Source organism: Vanessa atalanta, chromosome 22 (genome assembly GCF_905147765.1).
Source record: "Vanessa atalanta chromosome 22, ilVanAtal1.2, whole genome shotgun sequence".
In the NCBI taxonomy this organism is placed as follows: domain Eukaryota; kingdom Metazoa; phylum Arthropoda; class Insecta; order Lepidoptera; family Nymphalidae; genus Vanessa; species Vanessa atalanta.
The window spans coordinates 5,808,037-5,822,361 of record NC_061892.1 but is presented as its reverse complement, the minus strand read 5'-3'; the positions used below and the strand labels follow the sequence as shown (position 1 = coordinate 5,822,361).

At 30.4% G+C, this 14,325-nt stretch overlaps 1 protein-coding gene across 1 annotated transcript; it reads right to left on the bottom strand.

Annotated features, from left to right (window-relative positions):
• Positions 1–594: 594 nt before the first annotated feature.
• LOC125072679 (protein SAND) lies at positions 595–4,942 on the bottom strand. The gene is made up of 6 exons (XM_047683339.1): positions 4,596–4,942; positions 3,944–4,098; positions 3,237–3,437; positions 2,127–2,546; positions 1,156–1,630; positions 595–855 (listed from the first exon to the last, which is right to left on the bottom strand). Exons 1-6 carry the CDS (start codon positions 4,875–4,877, stop codon positions 715–717), a joined length of 1,674 nt encoding a protein of 557 aa, XP_047539295.1. The 5' UTR covers positions 4,878–4,942; the 3' UTR covers positions 595–714.
• Positions 4,943–14,325: the final 9,383 nt, after the last annotated feature.

The following is a 14,325-nucleotide window of genomic DNA, read 5'->3' as shown; positions in this document are numbered from 1 at the left end:
TTGAAAAAAAATGGCGTTTTAAATGTCATTAAATTCGTTACCGAAACTGAACGGAATTTATAGTTAGTACAAGACTATTTCAATCGATTAGTGTTATGCTATAAATAAAGATATATCAATCAAAAACATTGTGAAGTACATAATTTAGCAGAGCAATTACCAAATCACATAGCATATAATGTTAAATTTTAGATTTGTTTATTACTCCTGCTATTAGATTTGGTATATCCAAAGGCATTAGTATGCAACATGGTAGAGTAACTTTTATACACTGAGATTTTTTTTAACCTTTTAACTATTACCAGCCGGACACATGATTCGAAATATTTAAGCCGGCCATTAGACCTAACATGCTGTTACTCAACAGTAAATTACTCACACGATACAATAAACATAATAGCTAATATATTAAATTAAAAAAAAAATGATATTTAATAAAAAAAAAAACATTTAATCGAAAATAAAAAATATGTTATAAACATTTTTAATTCATGATTCACGGAAAAGATTAAATAAAAGTATAAAAAAGTAGAGTATAAATTAATATTGTTTTTTTTATAATATCTAATTTACCTAGATCACAGGTGATGATGATTATAATATATTTATGTACTTCACTTTATATATATATATGATTATATATATTTAATTGTTCTCAGCACTGGCATTTCGACTCATAGAGTTCTTAATGATGCCACTAAGTGTAAGCCTGGGCTAGAAAGTCGGCGCATTCATTATAAATATTCGTTCTTCCTCCTTCTTTATCCAGTGCAGTAGCCTGTCTACTGCTCTAATAGCATGGTCCTTCTCCATCAGAGGATCAAATGTAACGTACAATTCGAAGCCATTTGTAACCTGTAATTGTTTTTAATTTAGTTACTCTCTAACTTTTTAATCTGTACATATATCCTTAAACATAACATTCATAAATATTGTGTATATTATATATGTACAAAAACAAAGTTACAAACATGGACAGAAACAGAGCAAAATAGTCTACACAAATCACTATCACTGTGCCATTAGTGGAGATACGCAAACTATATCAGCATCTTTAGCCAAAGAAGTACTGACTTATGAGAAGGAAATCATAAAATTTCTGAGAAGCACATAATCTGGTACCATAAAAAAAAGATTTAATGAAAAGATACTTACCCATGCCAAAACCGTATCATGAGAATTCGATCTGAATATTAACTTGGCTGGTGTTGACGAACAGTGAATCTGATTACAGAATTTTCTGTAATTTCTGATATAATCTATATCTGATAATTTTTCAATTTTCTTCACCGTTATGTCACCGCCTTCTTTATGCCTCAGTCTATAATCTTGCAATCTGTCTAGACTTATAGGATCTGATGTGAAAAGTTGGGCTGTTGATTTGCATTTGTACATAAAATGCCTAATTTCTGGTATACCAATATGTTTTAGAGGGTTTGTTGTGGGTAGTTCCTTATTCCTGTTCAAAGCGTCATTTATTGCAACCAAACAGTTAGATCTCCTTAGTTTTTCTGCAATCGTATGCTTTGCTTGTGACAGCGGGAAGAAAGCGTCTCTTTGTACAGTTAAAAGAAGAAGGCAGGCTTGACAATCTTCTGAAATGTACGATACGTGACCGTGAAGAAAACCCCTGAAAATTAATAAAATAAGAATCACTGTTGTTCAGCCTTATTGGCATAGGATTAAGTAAAAAGGTTTTGTATAGACTATTTAATTTTGTAAATTAATGAATTACAATGAATTATTTATTAACATAGATGGGAATATTAACACAGTACACAAGCATTTTACTATTATGTCGCATTTCATTTCTAATTTATAACTAAACAAGCTGTCAGTCTTGACTTCGTCCGGGTGAAATAAGAAATTTATTTACTCCTTGATCGCGGTATCATTGAACCCCTTCTGGGTTTGTGTATTCAAGGACCCTTTCAACTACACCCAAAATAATTCATCGAAATCGTTCCAAATGCTCAGTTACAAAGAGTGTGTATGTATGTGTGTATAATATAATTATATATATTATATGAAAATAGCACATATTAAAAAGTTCATAACACAAGTCATATTAATTCATGTATTTAAGTCCAAAATATTGATTATACAATTTATAGGACCATACTTACGTCGCATCAAATTTCGGCAAACAAATTGGCGTCCAACTCTCAGCCGTTTTAAAAGATTCAGAACTCCTCACCAGATTGAATAGTAAATGAATATCTGATGGGTGTAACGTGTACTTCTTCATCCTAACGAGAGTAATCAACTGATTACCAGCTATGAGTATAGCAAATACCAAATCCCTGATCTTGTTACAAGTTGAAATTATAGCATGAGTTATATTCTCCCTAGCTTTCTCTGGTAGCGGTAAGCATCTCACTGCTCCTAGTAAAAAAGCAGGATCCTTTTCCATAAATATTAGTAAATGGTCTATGAGTCTTTCGGCACCGGACAGAAGCCGTCTTAAATCGTAGTTACGACGCTGTTCGAATATTCGGTTCAGTTGTGTGAGTGTTAAGACTGATACTATTTGATTGAAGGCGTATCTGTAAAATAATGTGAGTTTTCATGAGAAATCAGATTTCCTAGGTAATGTTAACAGTCATGTAAATTTCCCACTGCTGAGCTAAGGCCTCCTCTCCCGTGGAGAAGAAGGTTTTGGAGCATATTCCTCCTCGCTGCTCCAATGCGGATTGGTGGATACACATGGGGCGGAATTTCGTTGAAATTAGACACATGCAGATTTCCTCACGTTTACCTTCACCGCCGAGCACGAGATGAATTATAAACACAAATCACTGGTGCTTGCCTGGATTTTAACCTGCAATCATCGGTTAAGATGCACGCGTTCTAACCACTGGGCTATCTCGGCTCCTTTCATCTCTCTCTATCTATCTATTTATTGGCTATCTTGGATTTCCTAGGTAGTTGGGCTTTATGCATGCAAGGAACATAGCATCTCAGTGTAATTGTCCATGGGTGGTGGTGACCACTTACCATCAGTTTTAATTTTATTGTAGAATTGGCTCTCAAAAAAGAGTACTGCTGTCATCCTTTCTATGCTTTATTATTAGCATTATTTTTCAAGTGCTTGGACTTTTTAATTACAGGTCAAATCTAAATCTATATTAGGATTACTAATAACCACCTACAATCTCTAAATCTTGTATCATTAACTTTAACTAACTTTAATTTACAAACAAATGGTAGTAAATTTCTATTAAGAAAGAACTTACGTTAACTGCAAAACAAGTTGCGTTTCACTTTCATTAGACTTTGATACTGCAACCAATATGAGAGGACCCTTCACTAAGAAGACAGCTTTGCAATCTTTTGTATTTATTGATCTCAATATATCCTGGTTTTGTTCTTCGACTACACTAACAAGAGCTTGAATAACTCCGCATAGACCAGCCAGTTTATCCTCATTACCATATCTGAAATTATACACAAGTAAAGTAAATAAAAATGAGAGATCAATAAGTCAAAATATTGGAGCCATTATTTGAAAAATATGTTCAATTGGAACTGAAGAACTCAAAATTTTATCATCCAAACATCCAAATTAAAAACATTAATAGCTATATAGCTTGTATATTATGTATATACAAGTATTGATTACAAGTTACTAATGTAAATTAATCTTAATTTGAAATCTAAGAAAGGATCACTAAAAAGGTTTAATATTCCAACAAATTATATAAGATAATATATTATATAATTTATTTAATTTTACTAACTTATAAACCAAAACTGTGTGAGTTTTTGTGATACTACCAATGTTAATACTCAGAATATAATATAAGTTTCCAGTTTTCTTTTTATCAAAATGACTAAATGAGTGTTTCATTTGACTTTCAATAAGTAATTGTAATGCCTCTATATTGAATAAAGGAATTTGAGTTTGAGTTTGATTAAAGAAAAGTAAATATTTTTTATATACCTGGAATAAATAGGTTTACCAGCAGAACTCAATATAAACACATGTTTCTCTTTGTTTATCAGTTCTGGAGATTGTAAATAATCTTCCTTTTCGTCCGATTCATCTCCATTTTCCTCTGTGAGGTTTGAGCTACTTGGTGAAGCAGACATTGGTTCCTGAAAGTGAATCAATTTCATAAACTATTCAAAGTATATATTGTACATGTAATCAGAAGTATAAATTGGCTTGGACCATTCAGGAACTCAAGCAATTGTAAGTAAATATTTTAATAATTACTTAAAATAAAATTATTTGAATTACCTACATTTAATTCAGTAATAAATTACAAAAATATTTAACTTCTATTACAAAAGATGTATATTACTTTAGATAAATATAAAAACAATATATAATGAGTATGTAATAATTTTATATAATTCACATAAAAATTATCAACAATTAATCCTTATTTGCGATTCAACAGGGAAATGCTACTAGCATTCTTGCAACTTCTACACAGACAAGGTTTATACAGTACAGTATGTTTAAATCTTATTTTTATACAATTTGATTAATAATGGGAAGTATCTTTGACTATCGTAAGTTTTTATAATACTTATCACGTCAAAACTATAATTAGTAGAAATATTAATTATACTATGTAAATCCTTACATTTTTCCCCTGTAAGTTATCGCTAGATTTAGTTTCTCTTAGGGAACTATCTTTCGAACTTTCGCCAATTTCGTTTTGAATTTCACTTATTGTACTTGATTTTGCGGTGAGTGATGTATTTCTTTCTTCAAGACTAGTACTAATTTCACAGACGAACTCATCAAAAGAGTCTGTAGGATTAAGAATACTTTCGCGACAGGCTCCAGGTTCCAGATCGTTAGGAACATTCTCACTTTGTGTCTGCACACTGTCTGCGACGTGATCCTTTGAAGTGGATGCCATTAGGCTAAGGTGTTATTTTAAATTGAGATTATTTATTGCAAAACAAGTCCGCAAGACTGCATCAATATTTTTTTCTGGATCATGACAGCGGTGACAGTTTGATGTCATATGAAATTGTCAAATGTTACGTCACGTCAGTTGTCATTGGTAATTTCTTTTATATTTAGTTTTTAAGATCCACTAGTATTTACGAAATTAAGGTAAACGTTAGTTATTAAATAGAATGAGTTTTTTTATATGTATTTTTCTTATATTTCAAATATATTAACAATATAGTCGTTGGACTACGATAATTATGTAAAGGTATATAATATTGTTGATATTTCATATGAAGATTAATTAATACTTATTAGAAACTCATTGTACTTTATATTAGGCATTTTTATCAATAAAAACAAGAAAACAATTTAATAATTTTTCTACAAGTACATATGACTAATCAATTAAGTATCATATTATTTGTGTGATATTTTATTTTATTAAGTACCAATAAAAATAAAATATCACATAAAAGTATTTATATCAAAAATACTAATTTCAGTGCAAACGTCTAATATAATATACCATAAGGTAGAAAACATCAAATTAAGTGAACTGGAAAGTAAGAAAGTATAAAATCGGCTTTGCTTTCAGTAACACTAAATGGTGCTGTATCATCAGCTCCGTTATTTCATTTACCATGCCTTGATTCAATAATCAAAAACTCCAGTCTATTAGACTGAGACGAAAACAATATTATTAGCTTTATGAGTAAATTAAATCAGTTAACAGGTATTACTTTCAACTGTCATTGTTAGTTTGTATTATAGATTAAGGGCCAATGCATTTAGAAGCCAAGTTGTGAATGGTGGGACGAGAAGAATGATTGCATAAGAAGAAATTGTATACTGCGTGTATGCTTTAAATTGATTATAAATCAATACCAATATTAAAACAATTAACATGAAGTTCTTAACTATATACAAAAAAGAATTAAACATAGTTACTGTATAAATAATGACCGCGTGGAATAGTGGCAAGAATGCTAGCAATCCTATAAATATTATATTAAAACCTATGTCGCATATTACTTTTTGATATAATAGTATCGTGTTCTGCCGCATATTTTGAATTTGCTAGTTTAACCAATAAAATTGCCACATCGCTTTAAATTTTGAAGCTTCTGTACTACAATATAAGTATTGCAATTAGGAATATAATATAGAAAAGAGTTAAGTACCAAAAAGGAAGAAACCTATTTCATATGAAAAGTCTCAATATATTTTTAACCTTGGGAACTAAGATGTTGTCTCTTGTGCCTGTAGTTACACTGGTTCACTCACCCTTCAAAGTTCAAACCGGCATCATTGGCCTTCAAACCAGAACACAACAATACTGGGTACTGCTGATTGGTGGTAAAGTATCTGATGAGTAGTGGTGCCTATCCAGACGGGCAAGCAAAAAGCCCTACCACTTAGTAAATAAATAATAACAGGATACTAAATAGAAAATCTCGATGTAGGTAAATAGTTTTTTTTTTCTATAACGTAATGGCTGAATTGTTTGATGTAACTATCACTTTAGTTATTTTGTAAATTTGTTCTGTGTTATATACGCTATGTCTGAACAGAAAATGATTATTCATGACTATCTTCCTATCCATATTATCAGATATTTTATTATATTTTTTTTTTATCTTGACTATCTATAAACTATGAAAATTTGACATTGATTATCAATGCAATTTCTCTGTGAATTCGGAAAACACAAATAAGAGAGACTTTCAAAATTATTGTACGTAACGATTTTTTTGACAATATAACAATTTTTTTACTAATAAGCAACGTGTACACTATCCGGAAATGACTCCTGTCAAAATAAAGAAAAGTATTGTTACAAAATCTTGCAGGACCTAGTCAAGTAATCCACGCAGTTAATTAAATTTTTTTCAACATCTTTGTTTATGAATTGAATTGTGAATCGGGTATAAGATCGTATAGTCACTTTATAATTTTGAAATTGCTTATTTAATACAACTACCTCCAAGTGTACCTTAGACGAGCCTATATGCAGCTTAAGACTGTACACTTTCGTAAAGTCACGAAAACTTAGGAAATTGTATTTCAAAAGTAGCTTAAAATTAGTATCTATTTTAAACTGACACTTTTATAATTTTCTGTGATGCATGTTATACAATATTTTTTTTTTATACATAGAGCATTTAATAAATTAAAAAAAAAAAAACATTTTGACGGAATTAATCAAAAAGAAAAATTGGCGGAAAAATATTGATGAAAAAAAAGCAATAAATATCAGGAGGCTCATTTGCCGCCTCCTGATGTACACCTACGCACATGAAGTGTATGTGTGCCGAGACGAAAGTTACCAAACACCTGCACAGTCTATACTTGTATATACTAATATTATTAAGAGGTAACAATTTCTTTGTTTATTTGAAGGCGGTAACCTCCGGAACCAATTATCCACATAAAATTTTTGTCACTGGCTGATAACTAAATTATTCCCGAATTATAAGGTATAGAAGAGCCGTGATGGCCCAAAAGCCGAGATGGCCCAGTGGTTAGAATGCATGCATCTTAACCGATGATTTAGAGTTCAAACCCAGGCAAGCACCACTGAATTTTCATGTGCTTAATTTGTGCTTATAATTCATCTCGTGCTCGGTGGTGAAGGAAAACATCGTGAGTAAGCCTGCATGTGTCTAATTTCAACGAAATTCTGCCACATGTGTATAACTATCCACTAACCCGCATTGGAGCAGCGCGGTGGAATATGCTCCAAACCTTCTCCTCAAAGGGAGAGGAGGCCTTAGCCCAACAGTGGGAAATTTACAGGTTGCTAATGTAAAATGTAAAAATAAGCTATAAATTTAATTTATTTCACAACATTTAATTTATTAATAAATTAAACCCTGACCGTGGCTAGTTTGATATAAACGTAACCCATGACTTCATATTACTTCACCGTTGTTAAACTAAATAATAATTTTCGATTATTTTCAAGCGTAAATCATCAATGAGTTGATATTTATGTACAAAACAGTAATAAAGTTTTGCTGAAGCTAAAAAAGCGGCAATTTATCCGTAGACGAATAAATAAATCAATCATTCAGTGGCATCGTTCTTTTGTAATATCGATGTCATGTTATTGATGCACGACGATGAAATTTATTGAATAACTTCTAAAATAACAAATGAAAATAATGTAAATTTGAATTGTTTTAGTTTGTTATCGGATGTTTCGAAAGTGGCTATTTATAATTCACATTTCAGTTAACAATATTTTTGATTTCAATGGACAGAATATTGTACAATAGTGAATAGAATTATTTTGTTACGTAAAATATGATATTAAATGAATCTGGCCACAAAAAAAGCGGAGTTACAGGAAATTTCAATTTTTTTTTTTTTTGGTATTACCTATTACTATGCTATTATGAAACATTTATGAAGGTAAAAAAACACTCGCAGCACTTTTTGTCTGTCATGTTTATCGTAATTCCATGTAATTTATAGTTTATTTTCTAAAATGTTTTGTTTAATAGTTTTTTTATTACAATATTAAAAAAAAACTGGCAACACTAACGTCCAGTAATGCAATGCGATTCGTTCATATCGTAACAAATTGGTTTCGATTCGAGAGGGCGAAAATCGCTTCCCGCCATGCGTCTTCGAACCGACCGACTGGAAACTATAGATAACACTCCACACTTGTTAAGAACTTATGGCCTGTATTAAAGAGTGACTTTATGTCGTCTCCACACGTATGGCTTATATTTTTTTTATCTTAAAATATTCTTATGAATATCAGCACTGTTCAACAATGTTCTTTTTTTAAATAATTAGTCTAACAACATTTATCAATTAAATTACTTGTAAAATAAAAACATAAAATCAACTAATACATTATAATTATTATACGACAAATTGAGTTTGTTACAAATGTAAAATATTTTTTATTAATATAGACACGAGTTTTTATTAATAACAAATAATAACGCAATAAAAGGTACCTATTATTAAATATTCTTCGTGTTCATTTTTTTTTATCTTCACGATAAATTAAAATAAAGATGATCTATATTAAAAGGTACTTCTTCAGCTCTAATGTGAAAGAGGCCTTATAAAAAGCTTTACGTAAAAGATTTATCCTTTGCGCGATAATAAATGTCTAGTGCACTTTATCTTTGTCTTACCAAAAGACATTAATTTAAATATATTTTCTGGATAATTATTTTAACGCTAATATCCACTCATTACGCAATGGTTTGGTATTTTATTAGAAAATATATTATTTCTATAACGATAACATAATATCAGATATAATTAATATTCAACCGATAATACAACGAAATTCTGCCACATGTGTATTACGCCAACCCGCATTGGAGCCTCAGCCCAGCAGTGGGAAATTTACAGGCTGCTAATGCTAAAAAAAAATGCTAATTGTGTATATACCTACTCTGTATTGGAGAAACAACTATATACTATATACAAGTTTAAAGGTTTGTCATACAAGTCCTGTTATTGTTCTTTCTATTTAACATTAAAATCTATTAATAATAATCATTGAGCAATTCAGCACATTATATTGCAACGTTGCTGCCTTCGGTATAAGTTTCGGATTTCGCAATTTAAATTTCCTTATAGGGCAGTAACATTCTCAGATCTTAGTCCAGTGTATATGAAAATGAAAATATGTATGTATATGTCCAGACATACATATTTTCAGACAACTGAGCGTGTGAAATGGCGTTGGTCTAGATCCCACGAGGACCGATGAAACAGTGTGATGCTGGCCATTGTTAGTATGTAGAGAATCCGAATCCAGGATTATAAAAGTTGGGAATACTCTAACGAAGAGACTGGCTTTCATCATTAGTTCGGATCAAGGCCTTTTTGTACCCTTCCAGCGACGTACAAAATATTGAATCAGATCGGATGCTGAAATCGCAGATTTTTTCTCGTTAAATGATTTTTTTAAAAATTGATTAACTAATTAATTAGTTGTTATTGTATAAAGAGTATTTTACACACAACTAAGACCTTATGCCACACTGTAAATGTTTTGCTATTCTTAAGTACCTATTCCGTATATATTAAAACATAAAGGTCCTTTGCAAATATTATTCAATGTTTGCCGATGGCAATGGTATCATTGTTTTTGCCCCGAAAACCCAACATATTTAAACATCTAATATATTTTATATTAATAACATTGTTTTAATATACTTTTTAATTAAAACTCGTTTTAACTTGAAAAAAATATATAATTTGAAAAAAAAAAAAAATATAATATTTAATTACCAACTAATGCATGACCTTAGTTACTATTAAGATCTTTTAGCCTATGTAGAAAATGAATGAATACTTGAGTTTTTTTTTAAATTATACAATGCATAAAATTCAGACACAGACACAGATCCTTAAATTTAATTTATCCATTCCCTGTTTCTGTATATTTTTTATATATATTAAATATAACACGATAATTTTGTTTTTCACAACATGAAGAAACAGGCCATCCAAACATGAGTATAAAATTATAAAAATCTTGAAGTTCCGCGTTCTATAGAGATCAATGTTGGATGTTAGAAGAATGGGTATATTTGAAATTAAAACGCACTTCAGGTAATGTTTTTGGCTTCATGAGGCAATACCTTTGCCTTGTCTTAAAGGAAAATATTAAACAAAAATAAATTTAAATACATTCAATTTGAAATTGATTGCATTGTATTTGTTATTTATTAGGTAAGATAATACAAAACTATTATAGTTTCTATATAGTGATTTTGTATGGAACGTTTCTGACGCAGACCTTTTCTTTCTGTCACGTGTGCTGATTGCATCTATTGAAAAAAGAAGTTCGTTATTATATTTTAAGAAACAAACAGTTCCTATTACGAAACACATTTCAATCAGGAAAAACAAAAACTATTTACTCTAGCGAAAGGAATAACGTCAAGCCAATCAAAATCTTTAACACTGTCTTGTGAATGCGTGTCAGAGAGTTCGTGTCTTTGTTATCTCATAACGAACAAATATCACGTGTCTCGAATTTGTCTTGGCAACTTTTAGGGTATTTTGCGCCTTCGTAATAAAACAGTCATTTGTAATGCTTTCTGTGTGAAGTTTAGAGGTTTTTAGAGTCCTTTGAGACGAGTTTATGTTAGTTCTTGTAATCCGATTTTTATAATGTTGGAATAATCGTCTGTGGAAAGAATGATTTTAATAAAACTAACTAAGTTAATTTTTCTTTTATATTTTTTACAAGTAGCTTTTTGTTGATTTACTTTTACATGATTTAAGGGTTCATGTAGGTATGTTCTGCATGATGCACAAAAAAATTATCACAGAGTTCATGAAAACTTCAATGAACTAACGAATCGACATTTATAAAAAAACCGTATTTTTATTAAATTTAACCGTACCAGTAGAAAATAAACAATGAAAACAAAACGTACAGTTAATTATTTCATACGCAGAGAGTTAAATTCAGTGTTGCCAAGTGCAAGCTGTTTGTGACGTTTACATGATAAAGTATACAAGTCATCTGGCGACAACAGTCTGAAAGTAATGTAATTAAATTTTTATTTTAAATTATATCCTTTATGTATGATACTTATTCTGAAATGGGAAACGAACTTGTTAGATATATTACAAAATAATGTTAAAACTTAAGGTTCCGTAGGTTCTGAAGATGCCAAATGGCAATAGCGGAAACCTTTAATACTAATTATAACTAGTATACTATTCCAATCGAAGAATCAGTATTATGTAAATCTAATAGTTCTGCTATATTATACACTACAAGCAGTTCTTAGTTAATATATATTTATTTATAATGCAACTCTATTCTCTCATTGGATTTTTGTGCCAAAAAATCCGATAACAACTTCGCCGATGTTGAAAACGCCATTTTTTTCAATTCTAGTCAATTCAATTCTAGTCTAGAAATTTGGAGAATTATTTTTCGTTCATATTACATACTTATATCCTTAAGAGTATTTTTCAAAAGTTAATTATTTTTGGAGAGATAGATATTTTAGTGAAGCTTGTGTGTTAAAATTCATGCCTCTTGATTTTTATTTTTTTTATTTTAATTAACCTTAAGCTATGCCAGGTTGCCGGAAGAACATATAGGCCACCAGATGGTAAGTCACCACCGGCCATAGACAATGGCACTGTAAGAAAAATTAACCATTCCTTACATCGCTAATGCGCCACCAGGGTCTTAAAAGGAGTTTAGTTTGATTAAGATTTGTCGGGTAGTTTTAGAGAAATTGGAAGCAAGTATTGATAGAATTAATGTTATGTTTGTTTACATGTAATATTAAATTCGGCACCGACGAATAAACAAGTAAACTAATTAAGAAAGTGGCTACCTAGACATTTATACACCTATTTACCAACACTGCGCCAGATATTGACCTTATCATAAAGTAATTACGTACATACATACGTATGTAAATGTATTTAGGAACCAATATTCGTTAAAATATATGTACATAGTAACTACGTATATGGTACGTGGATATATACATATATATAAATATATTAACGTTTTGTTGCCTATTCATCTAATTGAACTTCTAAAGTGTAATTCGGTTTAGTAATATAATATATAAACTATATTTATAACATACTAAAATAATTTAAGAAAACATTACTTTATTTATTTATCACTATTTTTTAAAATATTTGTTATATTTTCCTTGTAGTATTGTGTGTCATACCACAGGATTCTGAATGATGATGATCTAAATCAGATTAACTAATCTGGCTAAATACTGAACGCTCATTGGTCCATTATTACGTCATCGGCTGTCAACGGCCAATGACAAACGTTTCAGAAACAACTGGAGGTTAGAGTAATTAGTGTCACCTCTAAATAGGTTCAATGTTACTGATATTTCTTATAACAAGTGTGGTACAGCCTCGCCAATAAAAAATTGATAGGAGCGGGCCGTGACTGGGTTACCGACAGTACTGATTAAACTAAATTTGCATTAAAATTCATATCACAATATAATGATTAATTTATCTTGATGTTGAATCGTATATCTTTTTTTTTTACAAAATAGTTGGACCGGTAAAAGCGTCACCTGATGATAAGTGATCACCACCGGCGGTCTATTGTCATTGGCGATGTAAGAAATATTAACTATTCCTCAGATCGCCAATGTGTCACCAACCAATGTTGTATATTACTAACAGTATTTAAAACGGGATATTTACCATGTTTTTTATTTTTATTTGTTGGAGCTCGATATTTCGACATTATCTACGAATGTCTTGTTCACGAGACTCTCGTGGACATGGTAAATATCCTGTTTTAAATACTGTTAGTAATAAAAATAACCATGTTAATTTTAAATCTTATAATGTTATATATGTCTTACACGCGCGGGCTCACTCACTCAATTATAACCAGAACACAGTACTGCTATTATAAATATACTGAGTATTGCTATCTGGCTGTAAAATATACGATCAGTACCTATCCAGACGGTCATCACCAAAGCCTGACCACCAATTAAAATATATAATATATACTTTGAAATTTTTAAGGGGTCCGATTACCGCGAGCCTACTGTTTTTGTATTTGAAGCCAGTAATTTTGAAGATAATTTGTGTAATTTCATGCAGGCAGTATCATATCGATATTTTAAGTAGAATAATAATTATTGTGTTGAAATAATTATGAGAAACAAAAGCGGTTTAATTAAATTAAATTTTTACGTTAAGTTTCAGATTATTTTAAATTTAATGATTTTATATTCTCTTTCATAAATACCTTACTGAACTTGTTGCTTCTATATTATTTTATAAAAATAAATGCCATACATCGATTAAGATAATATCCTCATGTTTAGTTAAGAGTGGATATGCCTGAGGATCTGAGAAGAAGAAAATGTTTTCGATATCTAGCAGCGAAGTCCGCGTGTGAGCTTTCTTATTTCTTCTGTTTTAATAAAGATGTTTAGATAAAACCTCAGGGAAAACCTTAGTATCAAAAATATCTACAAAAACCTTCGCGACGTAATCTCAAATTAATAAATAAGATCCAGTATTCATATTATGTTTAAAAACACTGAAATTTTTTTGGTGACTAAAAGTGGTTGTATAATATATACAAATATATAAATATTTCCTCCCTCCCTCTATTTGATCAATGCGGCAAAGACAAGTCTTTTTTTAGGGTAATTAAAATTAGTTACAAAATTCACAAGCCATTGCTTATTGATATCAAACACATAAGACAAGCTTTAGGGTACTGCATTATTGAGAAACTATGGGACTAACAGAACACGTGCGTTTATATACCGCATCATCTCACCATCTCATCTAGTAGTGAGTGGTAATAAACTGGCTACTATAAATACTCTATGAAGTCTATTAATGTTTAACTACCAACACCAAGAAGTAGTCAAATGAAACCACAAAAA